Source organism: Euleptes europaea, chromosome 17, assembly GCF_029931775.1.
Source record: "Euleptes europaea isolate rEulEur1 chromosome 17, rEulEur1.hap1, whole genome shotgun sequence".
In the NCBI taxonomy this organism is placed as follows: Eukaryota; Metazoa; Chordata; class Lepidosauria; order Squamata; family Sphaerodactylidae; genus Euleptes; species Euleptes europaea.
In genome coordinates, this window is record NC_079328.1 from 11,056,887 (window position 1) to 11,079,650 (window position 22,764).

Below are 22,764 nucleotides of genomic sequence, written 5' to 3' on the forward strand. Positions count from 1 at the left end.
GATTCTTCCTCCCTCCCCTTTCAGCGTCGAAGTATCTGATTGGTAGTTGTAACGTCTTTCAAAAGCTCCTATTTGTTATGTCTACCCACTGATCAAATTGATAGAATTCCTGCCGGTTTATCTGATTTTTTTTGTTTTGTAAGAGTCGTTTATACATCAGGTGGGGAGGCACGGATTTGATAGATGTATTTGCCAATTCTTCAGATCCTCCAAATCCAGGTAAAACGAAAGAGTTTTTATAACTTACTCAGATTTTAGAAGAGTAGGTATTCTTGCTTCCGTATGGTTGCTTAGGTGGTAATAGGTAGAGGAGGACTGAGCCTAAATACAAAGAGACGTTCGCGGCGTTATATTTTCCCCCTCAATGCCCGCGGAACCTTGCCCAGTTTCCCGAGAGTAGTCCTCTCTCAGAAAAATGGGGGTCAAACCGCTGCAGGAGAGTTCCTGGTCCCCGGTCCACTATTTAGGATCCGGGTAGGGGTGCAGGATGCATCCCAGATTTGAACGTTTCTTGGGTTCTTCGGGAGCCCCCGAAGAACGTGGCGCTCAGTCCAGCGTCTCTAGCAGAAGTCTGTGCAGGGGGTTGGACTTGATGACCCAGGTGGTCCCTTCCAACTCTATGATTCTATGACCTTGGGCTTAAGTGGTAGAGAAAGTCAGCATATAAAAACCAACACGTCTTCTTTTTCTTCTGCTCCTCCTCCTATGAAACTGTTGTGAGATTTATGTATTAGCTCTTACTAAGAGGGGGCAACATGGATCATGGTGCTCCACAGTCTCCATGAATTGGGTGGACCGTACGAGCTGCCCATTCTTTCACACTTGGGGAGTTAGTGGGACGGGCTTTGGCGATTCAGCCTCCTGGCAGTACAAGCTAAGCCACAGACTGCATTGTGAAGATGGCCAGGTTTGATTAAAGTGAATTAATTGCTAACAAAATCACCCCGCACACAAATAATTTTCCAGCTTTTTTTTTTTTTTTTTTTGGCACCCATCTGCTTCCTTTTTGCAGGGCTAGAAATGTTTCCAGTTATTTCCAAATAACAAATGAAGGAAAGTTACTGGCATCTCTGCTCCTAAGCCCTCTCTCCCTTAAGGCATTTGAGAGCATGGACAGAACTGGGAGGGAGGGACGAGGAGTGTGTACAGAGCTATCGCCTGCTCATGCCAGATTAATCCCATCTGTGGAAGCTGCATTTCTTTGATTAAATCCTCAGAGTTGGCATGAGTGCGATTGTTTAGTGGTTTGCGGTAGTGGGGAGGAGGAGGGAGGTTAAGATATTGTTCTGTACAATTCAAAGATGTAATTTCAGCTATGGAATTAAGTGGGGAGGCTCTGGAAATTAGTGACTCTGCTGTATGGAATATCTCCCACATGCTTTGATCTGGATCTTGTCAGATCCTAGCTTCTGAACGATTGTAAAATCAAGGCTGTTTCTGTTCTGTGATACATAAGGCTGGAGGTGTGGCAGGGCATGGGGCAAACCTATGTGCCTACTCTCATCCATAGCATTTTTAATGTGAATAGGGTCTTTTGCACATAGATAACGCAAGTGGGACCTGCTGAAAGAATCCAGAGTTGCTTTTGGGGGGGGGGGTTGCATCAGAAGGATCCTATAAACAGGCCCTGCTTGCATAGCAGTTAGATGCCTGGACTCTGGATCACAGTAAAGATTCTGAACATGGGAACGCAAGGAATAGTGTACAAGCCCTGCAGCCATATTCAGAGATCCTTGCAGATGGATATTTAAACCACTGCCCTTTTTGACATGTGATGGAATGACAGGCAGTCCAAAGATACCAGCTGGCCCCCTTTACAGATCACTTGGGAGAGAAACTGCCCCCCCCCCCAGGAGATGCAGGTCCCACTGATGTCCCCAAGAGGAGATGCCCTGTGTGGGATCACCTCCCAGAAAGGCTAGGAGGCACAGACACATCTGAGACGTTGTATTGTTAGACCCGATTAAGTGGGGGGCTGGCCTCATTCTGATTGGCCACCTTCGACTGAGTTCATTTTGCTCAGCACCTTCCTGGCCGGCCAGCCTTCACCTAGACGCATGTGGCTGATCACTGCAGTCAGCTGCCAATCACCCCAACAGCCCTTGTTCCCCATCTCCCCTCTATGTCATGCAGCTTGCATGGATTAGCATGCTGGGGGAGGACTGTGGACCTGGATGACCCTGCCCTCCCTATTGCCAGACAAAGGCTGGCCAGGTCATGGAGGACTCTCAGAGCCTTCTCCCAGGAAAAGTCCCATTCTGAAGGCAGCTGAAGTTGGGAACAGGAAGGGACTGGGGACCAGACTAAATTCTGGGAGTGTTATCTAACCATGGCTCTGACACATGTGCTTTGTGCCAGAGTTGTGATGGCACTACAGTTACACCTGCATGAGAATGGCATGTGTGACACAGTGCTGGTACTATGATGATGTTACACTGGTGGCGGCAGCAGATGTTTAAGATACATCAGCGTGAGGGGAGGGGCTACTTGCCACCCTCCAACCTCCCCAGCAGAACTTTATGAATGCCATGTTGATTTGAGCTTCCTGGATGTAAAATTTGAACCATGAGCCTCATTTCATTTGAGCTTTGTCTCTGTACCTGGATTGCAAAGAATGAATTTTGAAAATATTATGGCACAGATTATAAGGCCTGTTCTTAGGACCAGCAGGTTGTGCTGTTGACACTTGTGGTCTCTTTTTGTGTTGAATAACTACTACTAAACGGGGGTGGGGGGAGGGGCTGCCTTGGTACTGAATTCCTCTTCTCTTCCAATCCTAAAACATCATAGTGGAGAAAATTAAACTCATGACGATCTCACCAATGCTCTTCCTGCTTCTTGGAGAAATAGGAGGTTCCCTTCAAAGGGAGTGTGTTATGCTCCAACGATCAACTTTTTGAATCACTCTAATATTTGGATCACTCTGATAGGGCCTTTCTTCTTCTCTGCAGAAGGTATTAATCGTGGTCGGGTAGTACAATGGGAAATAAGAAGCTGTTCACCACCAGTGTTGGGGCCTTTGTATGTTCCCCCCCCCCCCACTCTTGGATGTCCCTTTACCAAATCTGGCCTGTAGAATGATGCCACGTGCCCCCTTCTAGTTCCAACACGGAAGTGAAAAAGGGTCTGGAAGGGTGGCATATGTGGCATTAGCACTCGCCACTGTGTCAAGCTGGACAGCACAGGCTGGTCTTTCACCTTGGTCTGCCACCCCCCACTATACAAGTAGTTCTACAGGGAAATGCTGCTGTTCTGGGCTTTGCCCCCATTCTAGGCTGGCTTATGGGGGAAAGGAAGCTGCCTGCCTTATTCCAGGGATTTTCGAACCAGGACAGGTTCTTGATATCATCCTGAGCTGAGTTAACACTCTTCCAAGCCTATTGGTGTCAATGGTCTTGAAGGATGTAACGCTGCTTGAGGATGACACTAGCAGAGATGGATGTAGAAAGGTATGCATGACACACCCTAGTTGTCACTAAATGGTAAGTGGTTGCCATCTGTAAGCAAAGCAGACGAGAGGTAAATGAGCTAGGCAGTGTGGGGTAAAACTAGAGCTCTGTTTTGGCTAAATTAGGTTGCCGGCTCTCTGACTCTCTTGGTGGGTGAGAGTTTGGGGGCAGATCATTGCTTTGCAACTGTGGAGATCAGAAGATGTGAAGCCATGACGAAAAATCCTGTTTTGAGAACATTTCCACCGGCTCCATCTTGAAGTTCCAGGATTGTGGTGGGAAGTCAACAAGTCCCAACTCTTAATTTTGGATGAATCGATGGGGAGGTGGTTGAAGGATGTTTGTCAGCATTCAGGAGAGTTCTCTACTGACTTCAGTAGCTCTTGCCCAGCATGTGTCCCAGATCAATTTACCTGCACTGTGTGCTGGTTTCAGTCCAGATGGCTGCTGGTGCACGCTCAACCACTGTGGCCCGGAGGCCGCTTTCTCCAGTGAAAGCCTCACACTGTTCACAGCCAGCAGTTTACTACACAGGTTAGCTGCTGCTCACAAGAACCTGCAAGCCTGTGCTGGCTGCCAACAGCTTCTCTCTCCCAGCTGGAGAATGCTTCTGGGAAGAGCATTTTGAAGCAGGGCAGGCAATACACAAGAGTGGCCTTCCAGGAGAACAGCCCTTGGCCACTCTCTGAGCAGCTCACCAGCTTGGGAACAGCTTTCTCAGGGGGGCAGGCTGGAAGCCAGGAGATGGCCTCAAAGATATGCATGTGCATGGGGCAGGACTTTCTCTACCACTTAAGGAAGAATCAAACCGGCTTACAATCACCTTCCCCTCCCCCATAACAGGCACCCTGTGAGGTAGGTGAGGCTTAGAGAGCTCCAAGAGAACTGTGACTAGCCCAAGGTCACCCAGCTGGCTTCATGTGTAGGAGTGGGGAAACAAATCCAGTTCACCAGATTAGCCTCCGCTGCTCATGTGGAGGAGTGGGGAATCAAACCAGGTTCTCCAGATTAGAGTCAACCACTCCTAGCCACCGATCTTTACCACTACACCCTGCTGAACAGGGCCGGGCAGCAACTCTCTGCACTGAACACTATGGGCAGAAGGTTCCCTTCCTGTGCTGCTGTTTCTGGCAGCCAGTCGAGCTGTTCCAAAGGATGAGCAAGACCTGAATGAATGGGATGTGGCCTGGCAAGCCAAGACAGCAGGGCCTGCAGTATGGAACTGAATTTCAAGCAATTGGCTATTTCCCTTCTGTTCTCTCTGTGCTGGGCGAATCAACTGGGCAGTAAAGCAGAAGGGGCACGATGACCTCTGGGTATTTTTAGCTGTGTGCACTGGGGCAGATACAGTTACGTTCACAGCATTGCACCTGGCCCTCCTATAGCAGAAGCACCTAGATGCACTTTTGGCTTTGTGTTTGTCATTGGTCCTACACTCATGGATTTCTAAGGGGGAAATGGGCTCTTTCTTATTGGCTGTTAGGGCAGTATTAATTAAAATCCACACAATTTCCACATTTTAAAATTCCAACACCTCTCCCTCTTGTCCGTGTAAAGCAGACTATCCTTTCTTTGCAAAGGAAACTAGTTGTTTCAGCAGTATGTACTGCACCTGGCATGTGATTGGTGTTCGAGATGTGTTTGGCTGATTGTAGCCTCTGAATGCCATGATGCATGGGATGGCTGATGAGTCAAAACAGGGGCACGTGGAATGCATTATTTGCATCCAGGCCCAGGAAGTATGAGAGCCAGAACAGATGGTACATGAGAAGAGCGCATATTGTCTCCTGACTTTTGAAAACCAAAGAGCAACTATGGGAGGAGGCTGAGTGGAAGAAGCCTGCCAGTGAGTGCCTGCTTCACCCTTTGCCCGTTCATCCACTCCAAATTGCTCTCCCTGAGCTGTTTTCCTCCCACCAGAGGAAACCTGTATCTTCTGAGACTTGGCTCAGATGTGTAAATTCTGTATCCCCCTTGGAGAACAGGGTACCTGTGCAATCCATTTTGTCACAGTCCTATTCACAAAGGGAGGGCCCACGGCTCAGTGGTGGAGCATTTGCTTTGCATGCATGCAGAAGTTCCCTGGTTCAATCCCTGGCATATCCATTTAAAAGGACCAGGTGGTAGATGATGTGAAAGACCCCTGCTTGAGACCCTGGCGAGCCACTGCCAGTCTGAGTAGGCATTACTGAACTTGATGGACTGATGGTCTGATTCAGTATAATGCAGCTTCATGTGTTAAAGAGGCATCTACATATCTACATCACCGCTGGTATTTGAGAAGGTAGAGAGCATTCGAAGGTCAATATGAATCTCAGAAAGAGTGTAATAATGTAAGGGGTGGCGTGGTCATAAAGACAAAATCTAAAAGGGGAGTTGGGAACTGGATGAAAATGGGAAAATGAGCAGGAGGAAAGGTCAATGAAGAGGATTTTTTTCAGATTTGGGGCAAAGACTTTAGCAGGAGAAAAATGTTGCACGGTGATGTTGATAAAGGAGAAGGAACAGGATTGGGGACCATTATAAAGTGGGGGAAGCCATGTGACAGAGAATGAGCATGTGCATGGCTTGCACTGGGACATGGGTCTTGTACTCCCCCCCTGCCGGTTATTAGGTGCTGTACAAAAGCCAATATTTAAGACTGTGGCTAAGGGAAAAGGGGATGGGTGGATGGTTGCCACCTTCTTGCCATGGCTTGCTTCAAGCACAGATGCATTCAGAACAGGAATGTGCAAGAGGAGCCCAAGAAAAAAAATTTAACAACAATCAGGAGTTTCCCTGCAGATGTCCCTGCTTGAAAATACGGTGTTCTTCTTCTCAGCTGCACCTGCCTCCCAAACTCAGCAGCTATAAATATGCAGTTAAATATGCTGATATTGATAAAAGAGTGGGAAATCCTCATTTGAAGCAACTAGTCACTGAGTGCTGTTCCTCTGGGAAATGACCCAGAAAGTGGTCATCCCTAGCCCAATCTAAAACTAGAAGGAAGCAAAAGATTGGACTGCCGTGTATCTTGGGATTGCCAGTACTGGGGTAGAGATGAGGGATTGGGCAAATATATTGGTGGCACAAAACTGTGAAATTATGTCCATGAAATCTCTTCTCTGTTCTCCTTAGACAACCTATGGAATGACCAGAATCTGGAGGCAGATCTTGACCTTCCACCAGGATGGAGGAAAATCCGTGATTCCTCAGGGACCTACTACTGGCATGTGCCTACAGGCACCACTCAGTGGCAACACCCATCATGCACCACTGGTTTGGCATCCAATGGGGATGCTACATCACTAGAAACGGTAAAGCTTTATGCACATTACTACCTATATGATCAATAATAAAAATGTAGATAAACCAATAACTGCTCCCTCTCTCTGCACTGTTGGGGTTATTTCCATGTTATCCACTGTGTTTTTTTTAAAAATTCTTATTGTGGTATAAGTGTCATAAGAAAAGCCATGCTGGATCAGACTAAGGCCCATCAAGTCCAGCAGTCTGTCCACACAGTGGCCAACCAGGACACTATCAATGGATAGTAGTTGTGGATTCAGCTTCACCCAACAGTATTTCTGTATTTGAATGCTTCCATGTGATCCAGGTCCTATAGGACAACAAAGACATTCTTTTCAAAGTTGACACCAAAGACTGATGATGTCACCCAGAGGGCATGCATGTGGGCGAGATAAATCACAGTACAAATCTAAACAGTGTTACACCCTTCTAAGCCCTTTGACTTCAATGGTGTATCCTTGTTTAGGATTGCACTGCCAAATCAAGGCCAGCCCAAGGTTTCTTGTCATCCTAGGCAAACTGTGGCATCCCCCCCCTCCCCGCCAATTCAAAAAGTGAAGCGAGGAGTCTAGGTTGAACGTTTTTACTTACTGGCCATTCAAAATGAAGAATGTAAAAATTAAACAAAAAAGTCCTTCCAAGTAAATATGTTTAGGACTGCTGACATTAGTCAGCATCAGATGAGGCCATCCATTAAGTGCCCTGGATAAAATAAGTTAAATGTAATAGATGCTAAGACCTATTGATTTCCCATAATGATTTTATCTATTGCAGCAAGATCAGCTCATCCACTGGGGTACCCAACTACTGTTCATTAAAACTTGGCTCTGTCCCATGTACTTGCTAATTCTTCATAGAATTTGCTGTCTAGAAGAAAACAGTATAGATTCTGGCAGGGTAATAACCTCTTTCTGAATAGTTTTTCCCACTCCAGTATGAACTGATATGATTCCCTACATATATTACCCAATAGAGTGAGATGGAGGAGCCTATATTAGTTTCATGCGAACTTGTGAAGCAGCCTTACACAGGGTTACTGATCCAGTCACTGATTCAGTACAGATGAACTGTACTGATCCAGTACAGATGAACTCCTGTTCATCTTCTAACGTGATTTATGCCATCACATGCCAGCAATGCCCTTCCACCCTCTACACTGGACCAACAGGCCAGTCACTGTGACAATGATTAAATGGACATAAGTCTGAGATCAGAAACCACAGCATTCAGAAACCAGTGGGGGAACATTTTAACCTTCCAGGACATTCAGTTGCTGATTTAAGAGTAGCAGTTCTCTTACAAAGGGATTTGAGATTAGAAAGAGAGACTGCTGAATTACAACTAATAATGAAGCTCAATACAATGCATTCTCCTGGATTGAACAGAGATCTGAGATTCCTGTTTCATTACCAATGCTAATTTTTCCATACCTACTGTCCCTCTGTATATCATACCTAATCCAACATGCCAATGTCATTTACTTGCTTTTGACATTTACATTGCGTTGTGTGTCTAATTCACTCTTCTCTACTTAAGGATAGATGGATTCACATTCTAGTTGTATCTGAAGAAGTGAACTGTGGCTCACGAAAGCTCATACCGCCAGAAATTTTGTTAATCTTTAAGGTGCTACTGGACTCTTGCTCTTTTCTATTGCTATTGACAGAATAACAAGCCTACCCATCGTGATCTGATCCAGTATATGATTGCCAGTAGTGTTCCTAAGACTCAGTCAGTCAGTCAGTCAGTTTATTATAACGGTCAACGACCAGACAGAGACATTTAAGATTAAAAGGAATATATAAAATCCACAACAAATATCCTGAACATTTATAACCGTCATTCTATAGGACAGTTAGAGTCCATACATAGAGTTTGTACATCAGAGGACTCAGTGACTATCAGTCGATGGGGGACCTAGATAATTTGTGACGGCCTTACGTTTGGTAAATGCGATAAACAAAAATTTTGCTACCTCCACATTTTTGTCCTCCAAGAAATATCTTAATAAAAAACCCTCAGATTGATGTATGGGGCTTCCGGTTAGGTTAAATCGCTGTAAAAAAGGTTCAATTAACCACTTTCTTTCAGAGGCATACCAAACACAATGAAATAATACATGAGAGACTGTCTCTATGGAGACACTAGAGCAGGGACAGAGTCTCATGGAGCGGGGAGTATGATGGAATCTACCGTATAGTAGCGAGGAGGGAAAGGCATCAAATCTTGCCCTTGAAAGGGCCCATCTATGGTTTGGGTTGGAAATATTGACCAGATATGAAGCTGGAGCCAAATCCGAGCTAGGTTTCAGTTGGTTGTAAAGAGGGGGTAAGGTGGCATGCTCTGTTTGTAGCTCGATATCGATAAGGTGTTGATGGACCACACTTTTTGCTTTTTTTAATCCTTCTTCTAGAAGTTGTTCTGGATCTAACCCTATAGTTCTTAATCTTTCTGTGGCTCTTTGGACTCATTGGGAGAAAGGATTGGCAGCAAGATGGTCATAAATTAAGCCAGAGGGATGAAAATGTATTTTCAACCAGTAAAAAAGTGTGTGTCGCCACATTTCCGTTTTTATCGTACCCAGTCCTGCCTCCTGCTAAGACTCAGGCAGAATCTTTCCCTTGCTGCTGCTTGAGAGTTCTGCTATCTGAGATCTGTGATAAATACGGGTACCCATCTACAGTGTGGATTTGTGGGAGGTGTCAGCAATATGGTCACCATCTGTCTTGTAGGGAATCACATGAATTTTAGCAATCTCTACAAAGTGAGAGATGAGCCCCCCAAAATATGGTGCCATATTCTTTCCAAGTTCACTTCAAGCCTGAGAGGATTCTCATGAGTTTTTCCCCCTTAGGACCCCCAAGCTTCTGCAGTAAACCGAGTGCTGATGGAGAGACCCATTCCAAGCCCGATGGCATCACTTCCCAGAAGGTAGGACTGGCTGCATGGGACACGTTGCCAAATGCACATGTCACATTTCATTTGAATGAATGTGAACAAAATATTTCTGTGGCCTTCTTTTGGGGTTGAAGGGCATAAGACTGTTATCTAGTGGCTCAGAAGTGTAGATCTGACCAGAAACAATACATTTTTGACAAGGTCCAGTAGGGACAGTGGATTTAGCTGGAGAGCCGAGAAGGTAATTGGATTCAAATCAAATTTATTTAATACAGTCCAAGACCAATAAAAATAGAATCAATACAATAATTCAAACTTCCAGAATATCAAATAACTCATGAGAAAAGAAACATTTTAAATTATAATTTCACAGAATTATCCATTATCTTATAAAACTTATAGCTAAAAATCCTATATATGGCTTACCCAAATTTCCTAGTCTTGGAGGCTAAAAATTATTGCTAAAAAGCCTATATATGGCTTACCCAAGTTTTCCTAATCTTATAGGCAATCCATCCAAATTTGGCGACCTTAAAAGTGAGCTCTTGATTCTTATCTGCTAGCATTATTAAAAGAAGGGTCCTTCTATTTTTACCGGGATGGCGGGAAATTATGGGGGTAATCAAAGTTTCCCTAATATGACTATAGATCTTACAATAAAAAATAATGTTCTAGGGTCTCGATATTTCCATCTCTACATAAGCATGCACATTCTGTAGATGGTAATCCTCTATACCCTCAAGAATTGTTGAAGGCAGCATAATCCTTCTATGATCAGGGTTATCTAAATGCTTAACATAAGGCATCAAAGCTACCTTATTTAACTTGCCTGGATCACAAAGGAAGCTCTTAACTCTGTTAAAATCATGCTGCCTTTCAATATCCAGAACCCTCTGTTTAACCATAGCGTTTGCCTGAGCATAGTCCCTTGTAAGGAGAAATTGATGTGATAGACCATACTATCTCAGTTTTTCCTCCATCATCCTCCGCCATGGAGAAACAAAGGAATCCGGTAATTGGATTCATAACTGCTACTCTGCCTTTGCTGTGGAGATGAAAAGAAGCCCACCAGGGTTGGCTGAGAAGCTCCACGTCACAGTTCTGCTCTGCTTGTCTACTGCTTACAGAACATCACTGGCCTGGCCTGGGGAGGAGCAGCATCAAGTCAGCACAGAGCCTGGATCCAAGGTACAGTCAGGTGAGGTGTGGCACACAAGGGGAATTTGGCTCAGAAACCTGACTTGACTGAGGAAGCTCCTTTCTGTGGCACAAGGGGATGAGGACAGCGTTGGTAAGGCCTTTCCTTGGGGGAAGAAATAGAGTAGGGGTCCCCAATATTTTGGAAACTGTAGGTACCTTTGGAATTCTGACACACTCTGGTGGGTGGAGCCACAAAAAGGCTGCATAGGAGGCGGAGCCAGCCACAAAACCGCTGCCACAGCTTACCCTCTGTCACACAGTGAAGATCTGTGTGCTGTGGTAGCAGCTGCTGCCAAAGCAACACTTTTTAAAAAATCCACACAGCCAGTCAAATCTCCAGTGGCCAATCAGAAACCTTGCTGGGCAAAAGCCCCATCTGGCTCTGCCTACTTTCTAAAAACACTTGGTGCATCCCAGAAAAGGTATTGGTGGGCTCCAGGGTGCTCAAGGACAACATGTTGGAGATCCTTGATGTAGTTGGTATGCTGAATGTCCAGTAGGATGTTCTGTGGAACCCCCCCACCCCCCGAAGCCTGGAAGGGCAACCACTCTGATGCGTATGTTCTCTTTTTTTTAGAGAGCTTGTGTCACCCCTCTTGTTCTGCTCCGACAGTTGCTTTAGTTGCTTAAAACCCAACTCCACAAATTTATGGTGCCTTCTCAAAAGCATGTAATAAGTTTTAACCACTGAAAGGTTAAGAATACAAATGAATAATGAAGAAGAAGAAGAGTTTTTATATGCCGACTTTCTCTACTACTTAAGGGAGACTCAAACCAGCTTACAATCACTTTCCCTTCCCCTCCCCACAACAGACACCCTGTGAGGTAGGTGGGGCTGAGAGAGCTCTAACAGAGTGGGGAATCAAACTCAGTTCTCCAGATTAGAGTCCACTGCTCCAAACCACTGCTCTTAACCACTACACCATGCTGGCTCTCTACATGTGCTTGTTCTCCACACCAGTCCAAACTCCTACTAAATGTAAAAAAAAGAATGGGGGAGAATGGCTGATGAAGAGCTAAGGGTGTGTGTGTGCGCTCACACCCAGTGGGACATGCACTACAGTGATGGTGGTGTCTCTCTCCTGCTAGTGCTTCATTGTGCGCTCCTTGGGCTGGGTGGAAATCCCAGAGGAGGACCTGGCTCCTGGCAAAAGCAGCATTGCGGTGAATAATTGCATCCAGCAACTCTCTCAGAGCAAGTGTGAGAGCTGGAACCCTGCAGACAGATGGGGTGAGGTGAGTGCCAAAGGCATAAGACTCCAGGGGCCATGACCTGAGGCCAGTCTGATTCCTGAGCTGTGGCCATGTTGCTAACTGGAGCCATTCCTCTCCTGGACCTGCAGGCTCTCTGGTTGCCTTGCCATTCTCCCAGGGTAGAGATAGGCATATCCTGTCGGGTGCCCCCATTCCTGCCCTTCCAGCATACTCACAGATAAGGTGCTTTTTGGAGACTCCCTTCCTTCCACTGCATCACCGGCAGATGCCGTTAAACAGTTGTGAATGGCCTGTGCTAAAATACCCATCCTGGGCTTTTCCTGTGAAAGGGAGAAGCGTGCAGAGGGAGCCATCCCTAAGGATGTTCCTCTAGTCTCCTTCACAGTCCTCTAGTCTCCCCTTTCAGGGCCAAAACATGGTGATGATCCTGAAGAAGGACACAATGAGCTTGGTAGACCCTCTGGACCACAGCCTCCTCCACAGCCAGCCCATCATCAACATCCGCGTCTGGGGGGTCGGCTGCAACAATGGCAGGTGAGTTGTGGCTTTTCCCTTGGGGCAGGGGCCGTGCTGCCTGAGCGTAATGCCAAGGGCGGCTCAAGCGGAGTGTTGAGCTATAGGCCCTGTGAGATGCCGTGGGGGGGGGGCAGTATCCGTCCTGCTGCCCATCTCTCTCCATGTGGCTTTGCTCATGACAAAATGGCTGTTGCTCATCCTCTCAGATGCCGCTGGGTGAGAGTCCCTGGCCCACAACACAGCTGTCCCTTCTGTGGCTCTACATTAACCAGTCTTCTCTCTTTCCTCACATGCTACGCTTGACTAAGGGACAGGTGAGACCCTCTCTTCCTCTGACAGAAATGACCAGTGTGTGGAGCCTTGCACTTGCTCAATGGGTTTTCTCCTTGCAGGGATTTTGCTTTCGTGGCCAGCGACAAGGATACATGTATGCTGAAGTGCCACGTCTTCCACTGCAACGTGCCTGCCAAGGCTATTGCTAAGGCCCTGCATGAAATGTGCTCTAAGGTATCCCTAATGATTTGTTTGAGTACACACACGTGTGAGGGAAGACTGAGTCATCCTCACAACTCTGAATAAGGTGGACTGCTAGCCTTTTTTTTTTTTGATGGAGCAAAGTTGCAAAGAAGGCTGCAGTCTTATGCACGCTTCCTTTCCTTTATCCCTTAGAAGCTCCTTGATCCATTGATCTTTAGCAGCGTAAATCTAATGTTTGAGGGATATAAGGACCGAAATAAATCTTGCCGCTGACAATGTAGCCTTGGGATCCCTGACACTTAATAAAAAAGGCATTATGTTAGACACAGAAGCATTAGATTTATATGTTAAAAGGGGAGCGATATAACGTGATCGAAGTTCCTCATAAAAGCAGCATTCCAAAAGGGCATGAGCTAATGAATCAATAGAGCCAGAAGAGCAAGGACAGGTCCTGTCTGGGTATGGTATATTCAAAATTCTGCCCTGCGTAACTATAGAGGGGTTAGCATTCAGTCTAGCTAAACAGAAGGCTCTAGAAAGACGAGGAGTTGTCAAATAATAAGTATAAGCGGGCAAACGGCGTGGTGGTGTTATTCCGAAAAACTGAGATGAACAAACACGAAAAGTAGTGCTGTTATAATCAAGCTATTTAATGCACTTTTATGCAAACTTCCTTGGGAGTAGGTCCCATTGAACTATGTAGGACTCTTCTGAGTAACAATGTTGAGGCAGCACACTGCTTCATCAAGCACACCTATTAAAGTAAGGGGGCTTCCTGGTGGCGGTCTAGTTTCTGACCATATTCTTGGAACATCGAATTCTCTCCCATGAACACAACCCTCTGCTGGTTCAGGAAGAGTTTTCTTTCTGGGTTTGTCCCGTCAACCCAAGTTTAGATGGCAGTCCCCAGCAGGAGATTCCAATCTGTAATGGCTTTTCTTTGTGTTGTAGATTATGGCTGAGCGGGCAGTATCAAGTAACAGCCTCACTCGATCTGTCACCCTAGAACCTGTGACACCAGATGACTTACCTCTGCAAGGTGTGTGTTAAGTGCCTCTGATTTATGGCGACCCTATTAATTAATGCCTTCCAAAATGTCCTTGCTCAGGTCTTGCAGACTGAGGGTTGTGGCTTCCTTTATAGAGCCAATCCATCTCTTGTTGGGTCTTCCTCTTTTCCTGCTGCCTTCAACTTTTCTTAGCATAATTGTCTTTTCCAGTGACTCTTGTCTTCTCATAATGTGACCAAAATACGATATCCTCAATTTAGTCTGCAAGGTACCAGATTCTTAAATTTCATAAATCCCTCTCCATTTCCCCCACTACAGCAGAATTGGGGGGATTATTCTTGGGCCATAGTCCAAAGAACTGCACTGCTTGTCCTAACCTGAAAGAAACTGTATAATGTGAAAAATCAGATAGCCTAACACTGCATTTATTAACATTTTGCCTTGGAAACGTTGTTAAATGTGAAGTACTTTCTCTTGATCCTGGCAGTTGACATCCTGGATGCCGTGAGAGAGTCTGTCCAGAAATACAAAGCTCTGTATATCGGCAGCTTATCAGTGTCCAGAGCTATGGGTAGGTAATTCTCACTGAATCTTGTTCATGTGTGATCGGTTACTCCGTGCTCCCACAAACGAGGTTGCTTAAGAGTGTGGCTCATTTCAGTATTGAGAGGGGTTGGTGCTCAGCAGGCATAGAAAGGAGAGTTTCTGAAGGTGTCCACTGTGGGACTCCTGCATGGTTCCTTTCTTCTCAGTGCCTCACTCAGCCTTCCTGGGGACTGTGCTCAACCTGCTCTTTTGAGCTAGAGCCATGTGGGAGATAGAAAAAGCTATTAGGAAACCTAATCCCCCCATATTTTTTCTGACCTTTGCTTCCACTAAGGAAGGGGGTCCTCCCATCCACGTACTAACAAGATCTTACTTAGATTTAGCAAGGTTTTCTGTATCATGTCCTATCCAACTGTACGAGAACCATCTTATAGTGGACCATAAGGATGCCTGCCTTTACATTCTAGACCAGGGGTGGGGAACCTTTTTCCTGCCAAGGGCCATTTGCACATTTATGACATCATTCAGGGGCCATACCAGGTATAGATCTCCCGGTGGTGGTGGGGAAGAGGCTAGGGTTGCCATGTCTCCAGCCACCACCTGGAGGTTGGCAACCCCAGGGGAGGCCACACAGAGAAGGCCTGCAGGGTGCCCCCACTCCCCCCTCCCAGGCGGAAGGGCAGCCAGCAGTGGGCCCGAGCAAACCAGGTGCCAGGGGGGTGCAGCCCACAGTCGATCGGCAAGGGAGGAAGGAAAACAGAGAAAGAGGAAAAGGGAGGGAGGGAGAAAGGGAGAAAGAAATGGAGAGAGAGGGAGAAAGAAAGAAAAGGACGAAGGGAGACAAAAGGACGGAGGGAGACAAAGAAAAGGACGGAGGGAGAAAAAGAGGGAGAGAGGGAGAGAAAGGAGAAAGAGTGACAGAAAAAGAGGAAGAAAAGAGAGAAAAGCCTTCCCCCCACACACCCCCGCTGGCCCCATGCGACCGGGCCCCAGCCTCCCCTGCCCACACACACACACACACACACGGTGGTGCACAGAACCCCGCGCGACCAGGCCCCAGTCTCCATGCCCACAAAAGGGCCCCCCTGAAGCCCGATCGGCTCCTGCATGCATGCTCTGCCGCCGGGAGCCGCCAGCCTCTTTCCCCCTCCCTCTCGCTGCTCAACAGCCGGCAGTCGGTGAGAGGAGGTCCAAAGGGCACCACAGCGCCGCTGTAAGCCAGGAACACCCTCTGGGAGGGCCTCTGCAGCAGGGCCCCGGAGTTCCCGAGGGCCACAAAAAATGTCCTCAGGGGCCGCATACGGCCCCCGGGCCTGAGGTTCCCCAACCCTGTTCTAGACAGTCACTTTACACTGGAAGTTCTGCTGTGTCTGTTGGACCCTGACCAGGGTAATGCCAATTGCCACTTTGGGGTCAGGAAGGAATTTTCCTCCAGGACAGATTGGGCATGGATCCTGGAGGTTTTTTTGCCTTCCTCTGGGCATAGAGCAAGGGTCACTGGGGGAGTGTGTGTGTGTGGAGGTAGTTGTGAATTTTCTGCATTGTGCAGGTGATTGGACAAGATGATCCTTGAGGTCCCTTCCTGCTCTATATTTCTATGTTTTGCTGACAGCACCATCAGCATCAAACTGTGCTTTGGGGACTATCCACAGTGCTCAGCAGCTACACAACAATGCTGGTAATCATTTTTCATGTGAGTGAGGAAGGACTCTTCCTCTTCCCCCACCTCAATGGTCAGGATACTGCTGAGGCAGCACAATAAGACATGAGGACTAGTGCCCTGAAGATCTTCAGTGCTGTCATGTCCTTATAAAAACGGATTCAGAGTCAACAGGATCTCTGTGCTGGCTCTTCAGCATCTGGGAGTGATAATTAATTCCAACAGGAATAAATGAAAGCCGACAGTCCCTGTAGTTGGATCCTCTTCTGGAATCCAGATCTTGGGCCCTGGTGAAAATCTCTGGCTGAAGAGTTGTGGCTCACACAATTTTTTTTAAAAAAATCCTCTCCTCAGGGATGGATGTGCTAAATAATGCCATTGAAGACTTGATGGCCAGCCGTAGCTGTGAGCAGTGGATTCCGTCTGTTGTCAGTGTTTCAGATTCAGTAATGCAAGCAGAACAGACTGAGGTAAGGTTCCTTGTAATGATGGTCATGCCAGCCATTCCCCCTCGGCCCAAATGATGGAGTACATCTGTCTGGTCCAGCATACTGTACATGCCATGTCTTAGCTATTCTGCCTGACCTTCATTTTAGATCTAAAGGTGGGCAGTAAACCAATGACTTTAGCCAGTTACCCTTGCTGTAACTCATTTCTGAACTCTGCGTATGCTCAAAAGTCAGATATGGCTGTTCAATTTGTCAGGCACTAAAGGCTATTGAATTTGACCACACCCCCTTTGTCATGCTCTGCAAATATTGGATCTAAACATGCTGCCGTGACACATGAGGATTAGGGTCGCTTCCTTTTAACGTGGTAAATGACAGATAGTCATGTTGTAAATGGAGCATGAACAGGAGAGGTAGATGATTCTGGTAGGATACATGCAAAGTAAAGCACTTTTAAGTCTTGATATCAGTGGGAAAGTGTGAAGCACATGCAGAGTTTTGGCTGGATTGCACACCATTGGGTAGCACTTCTGAGCCCAATTTATTTCAGTGGGAAAGTTAATCACTTGCATCACTAAGTAAAACTGCTTCACTTTGGCTGGGTCATGTCCACCGGTACTTAATTTCTTAAATTCAGATTTGGAAACAAGCCATCTCACCAACACTAATGGCTGTTCAAGCCTCTTCTTAGCTACTCAATGAATACAATTTTCAGATTGGGGTGGCAGACACAACAAATGCTTTTGAAATGGAACTGAATGAAATTTTATTTAGCACATAATTCTCCAGTCACAGAAAATGCAGATAAATTAAGTCGAGAAGGATAAAGCTCTCGCAGTATGAATCATTCATAAAAATGATGCAAGGTGTCAACATTACCTAATCTCGAAAGTAACTACTTTGAAGCAAGACACGCAATTTATACAATAGTTATGTTGCCAGTTATTAATTTTAGCAGTCGCAAGGGTGGCTGAACTGGGGGAAGGGAGATCTGTTTTGTCTCCATTTGGAAATTATGATTGCACCGACTGGAGATTTCCCTAGTTTACTGCATTCTCTAGGTGAGCTTTGCACATCACTACATATTTTAAAATGGAAAAGTGGGACATAGTTTTAAAAATAAATAATACCCATCTGCCTACCCAGAAAGCAAAAGGTGAAGAGGGAATCTTGGTCAAAGTTATTCCAGGCCTTGCCTTGAATTTTCAGCTTCCATTTAAAAACATTTCTAGCCCTTTTATTTACATAGTTGGATAGAAAAGAGATCAGGCAACTGCTCAGTAATGTAACCTGGGAGGGGGGGGGAATGAAGGAAAGCACCTATTACTAAAGGAAGTAAAATAGGAGAGGATTTCAAGAAGAGCCAGAATAATCCATTCTTGGATTAAACCCCTTTCTTAGGGGTACTGAATCAGTCTATGGGCGAAAACGCATGGTCGCTTTATCCTCCTTTAATCCCTGTTTCAGCCAGGATTGAACACATGCGTTTCGCCTAATGTGCATTTGATCCAGGCTAAAACAGGGATTAATGGAGGATAAAGCGACCATGCGTTTTCGCCCTATGAAACAACAAAACATAACATTATTTGGTAACAGAATTAATAAATGTAGGAAGGGATCCCTTAGGGAATCCCTAATGAAGGGATTTTAACCTGAAACATGTTGGGTGGGCCGCATCATTGAAGAAATTGTTTCCTAGCAGCTCCTTCATTGTTTTCACTTTTCTCCTTCATTGTTTCACTAAAAAGGAAACATTTTCTGCTTCCAAGCGACTTTTGATACCCTTCCACCATAAAACTTTAGGCTACAGAATTCAAAATACCTTCAGGAGTATAATGAGAGGTCTACCCATAATAATTCTTATTCAAGTATTGAGAAACACTATGGCCACAATCTAATAAAAGGCATTTCAACCCTTTTCATTCTTTTTCAGCTTTTGGTCTATCATATTTGTATAACTTCCATTGTGATCAGTGATAAGCCTAAAGCTTCTGAGGAGAAGTAAATCCTCCTTTGCTGGTTTTGGTATCTCCACATTTAAGTTTTGGTTTGTGTCAGTTCATATATCTTGTATCACCTTGACTGTTTAATTTTGACAGTGTAAGATTTGGTCTCAAGTCAGACTGGTCAAGGGATATCGGAATGGTTAAGGTTTCCACATGATACTGAAATTCAGTTTGAGATTTTATGTTACCAAGACTGTTTACTTAAAAAGAGAGCTGAAGGGAACTGTGACAAGATGCTCTGGGTGCCTTCATCTTTTTTGACTGATTTTTTGTGTGTGTTCTTTGAGGCTGAGGATGAAGATGATGCCTGCCTTTGGGAATGCCAGGTTCGCTTTGTGACTTTTATTGGGATTGGGAAAGACGCCCACACGTTTGCACTCATCACTGACATGGGACGTCAGCGTTTCCAGTGCACGGCCTTTTGGTGCGAGCCAGATGCAGGAATGATCTCGGAAGCAGTTCAGGCTGCATGCATGGTAAATGCCACAAACATCACCAAGTCGATTCTGAACAGGATTTCACGAAAGGCTTCATATCCTACACCTCCAGGTTGTCTGACATAGATGTTCTCTTGGGAGGTCTTGGAGTCCGATCTTGAAGCTGTGATGCTGGATCAGGACCAGGACCCATAGATTACAGCTCAAATCCCTCCACAGTTTCCAAGGGCTTGAAAGCTGGTACCTTGGATCAGCAAAGATTCTCACTAGTCTGTTGTAAGCACTGATGGTGCCTCTTTCCCCACATTTGGCAGAATAGCCTGCCTCAACCTTGACAAGCTTACCTCACAGACAAAAAGGCAGGTTTACGACAGCAAAGAAATAGCAAGATAAAAACGTTAGGCATTTTCATGCTCCGGCTAGCGTCATGCTCCGTATATTAGGAGTGTGCACAAATGTTGTATTTATTCACTCTAATTGTTGGTTAATTTTAAAAAATCATTTTCTTTATAAGTGTTTGTTACTCTGTTCATTGTTTATTTCTGTTGCTTTAAATAGAAACACATTTTCTGGTTGTAATTTTCCGGGATTATATCCCTCTCATGGGATCCTACCTACCACATTTCAGAAAGATAGGATAAAGGATTCCCCTCTCACAGGCAATTTAAAAGTAGAACATATTTCCAGCTCTACCCCCATACACATCAACTGATATGAAATTCTCTGACGTTTTGCCCCTCACTCAAATCCTCCCTGCCAAATTTCAGCAGATAGGAAAAGCATTTTTTGCAATTAAAATTCTCACTTGCAACCACGGAAACTGCCTTATATCCTGAGTCAGAACTTAACAGTGCCTTTCTAAGGAGAGTTACACCCTTACTTAGAAGGGTGTAACTCTCCTTAGAATGGCACTGTGGGGCTGTCAAGATCACTGTTGTCTACTCTGCCCGGCAGGATCTCAGGTCGAAGTCTTGCACATTGCCTGCTACCTGATCATTTTAATCGAAGATGGCAAGGATTGAATGCTGCATGCAAATCAGATAGTCTTACTACTGAAAAGCGACATCCCTTCCTTGATAGGCAGAAAGGGAGAGCAGCCATTTGGAATCAGAAGGTGAAAGAAGCACAGCAGAACGGATACACAGACTTGCATTTGGTAACTTGGAAAAGCAGGCAGCGTTACACAGCCCAAGAAGCAGGCAACCTTACAAAGCAGGCAGAACAAGTACTTACACAGGAAAAGGAAAATGGTAGTGCTGCTGCCTCTCATGCAATAGAATCCAAACGGCCCAATGCAGGTCACTGAGACAGTGCAGTCACTGGCAGAAATGCTGGGCACTAAAACCTCTGAGCATAGTTCTTTTCCGTTGTGCAATCATTATACCTCTGCTGGTTAGACGAGGCCTGTACTGATTATATAATCTGCTGACTCACTCTCTTTCTCCCCCCGGGTCAAATAGTCAGGTACCAGGATACTGAACATTAATACATTTCTGTGATAGTGATATTAACAATCTTAAAGAATGGAGCATGTTCAGGTTTTTTAAATGTCCAAATGTACAGTTCTATTGCAAATTCACCATGAACAACTGATTTGTGTCTTTGGAAGGTCCAGTATCAGAAATGCTTAGTAGCCTCCACGTCGCGGATGAGACCAAAAAGTGGTTCCCGCTCCATCCTGAAGATGAAAAGGACAGTGTCAGTGGACTCGCCAGGGTGTCCGTTTCCTGCCCTGGGGCACTCCCTGCAGAAAAACAGCAATACAGCCGCTACTCGCAAGAGAGGGGTCTTCTCTTTCTTTGAAGCATTCCGCCAGAAGCATTTCATGCTGCACACCCCTTAAGAAGAAAGATGCGGTGTGGAGGAGACAGCAGGCCCCAGATGGCAAATAGCAGTAGCCTCCTTGCTGACGCCCAGGCTCCAAATGTAAATAGCATAATTCTGTCTATTGGTTCTTTCACTGAAGCTAAAAGACCCCGCTGATACAAGCAGCAAGGCTATCCCCGCTGAGAAAGGGTCCTGGTTAATTCAGGACTTGCGATGCCTAGTTTTATAGTCCTTTGCTATGTAGAGGCTGTCAGGAGGTGGCAAGGTTGCTTTGGGGGAGTAGTAACAATGCAGCATGTGAAGGTGTGAGAATGTTCCTTCTTGGCCAATGGAGTAGACAGTATCCAGTGCATCACACAGGCTTTATAACTTGCTTCTGCTGCCCAAGGGGTTCTGCGGGGGAGGACACGGCAGGCACGGCAGCTTCTTGATTTTATGCAGTAAGAGCTGTGGGCCTCTCCCCTCCCTCCCTCCCCAGTTGTAGCATGAATGCTTGGTATATGAAACATGAATGCAGCCCCCAGTAGAAGGAAGCAGCTTTTGTAACTCCAAGCAGTTTGTGGAGCAGACATCGAAGGGAGTTTGAGGCAGCAAATATATGTTTGTAGGCCTCTGGATTTGTCAGACATAAAGGCTGGGCAGCGTTTCCTCTGACAAATGACAATTTACTGTCTGTTAATCCATGCACTGAGTCAGACACTGCCCCATGCATTTCACATCACTGGTCCCTCACAGCATAGCTGAGAATGGTACAGGCCTGCAATCATGCTTCTCTGGCAAAAAAAAAAACCCTTGTCAATCATTTTGCTCCAGAATATGGGTCATTAACAAACAGTGCTGCCCACCTCCCTCCTACCAAGACAGAGTAGCCATGACAGAGCCTAGAACAAGGCAGGCTATGGCCTATTCGGACCAATTTGCTGTGCACGCAGGGCTGGTTCTCTGCCCAAACAACCGAGGCAAGCCCCTGAGGTGCTGAGAGTGTTGCTGGGGCTGGCGGTGTGGGAGAAGGCGATGGGCATGGCTTATGGACATGGCTTTATGGGCATGGCCCATGCAGCTGCCATCCAGGTCAGAGGAGAGCCCGAGCTGCTGCCAGCGCTACTGGAGCTCAGCTTCTTTCTAGCATGCCTGGCTAAGTACAGCTTTTAACCCTTCCGGCCTTCCCTTTGCTTGATGGCACATCAACCTCTTCACAGATAGACAAGTGCATTTTTTTGGTGCTCAGACTGAAAAGGTTGCCAGCCCCTGGCCTAGAGTTACCAAATGGTGCACTCAGACAGTGGTAAAAGCTTACTAGCAAAACATCAGTAAGGAGCCAGTGTATGAGTGCAATGCAAGCACTCATGACTGTCCTTATAACACCAGCACGCTAGCCTGGTGCTTGGATGGGGAACAAACCATTCAGTTGGGTCACTACTGTACGGCCCGATTGCCAGTGAGCAACTCCAACTAACAAGAGTGGCATATACTTCAGCGTAGTGAACAGGGAAAATGCAGAGCTTCCAACAGATATTTATTAAAACACGTACAAATACTGAGAGCCTGTTTTACCAATTTCTGAGAAACGCTACTCCTTGGCACCATTTTATCAGTGTCTAAAAGCTGGTGGCTAAGGCTGGTGGAAGGAGGGTGTATGTTTCCAAACATGTTTCCTTCTTTTCCATTCTGGGCCTGGATGTTACTCATCTCCTTTGGTTTATAATGTAATCCCTGGTTACAATAGACTCAAGTCTACCTCAGTGATACTTTATATTTGATCATTTGTCCAAATAAACTACTACCGT

At 45.9% G+C, this 22,764-nt stretch overlaps 1 protein-coding gene across 1 annotated transcript in view; it reads left to right on the forward strand.

The window, feature by feature from the left end:
• The window catches only part of APBB3 (amyloid beta precursor protein binding family B member 3), a 28,370-nt gene extending 7,375 nt beyond the window's left edge, over window positions 1-20,995 (forward strand). Inside the window, exons 2-12 of the mRNA XM_056862633.1 lie at window positions 6,567-6,745; window positions 9,592-9,668; window positions 10,763-10,823; window positions 11,925-12,071; window positions 12,457-12,584; window positions 12,959-13,073; window positions 13,995-14,082; window positions 14,540-14,623; window positions 16,613-16,728; window positions 19,001-19,189; window positions 20,760-20,995. Coding sequence (XP_056718611.1) covers window positions 6,567-6,745; window positions 9,592-9,668; window positions 10,763-10,823; window positions 11,925-12,071; window positions 12,457-12,584; window positions 12,959-13,073; window positions 13,995-14,082; window positions 14,540-14,623; window positions 16,613-16,728; window positions 19,001-19,189; window positions 20,760-20,993 — 1,418 coding nt within the window. The 3' untranslated portion in view covers window positions 20,994-20,995. The remainder of the gene's footprint in view (window positions 1-6,566; window positions 6,746-9,591; window positions 9,669-10,762; window positions 10,824-11,924; window positions 12,072-12,456; window positions 12,585-12,958; window positions 13,074-13,994; window positions 14,083-14,539; window positions 14,624-16,612; window positions 16,729-19,000; window positions 19,190-20,759) is intronic.
• The last annotated feature ends 1,769 nt before the right edge of the window (window positions 20,996-22,764 follow it).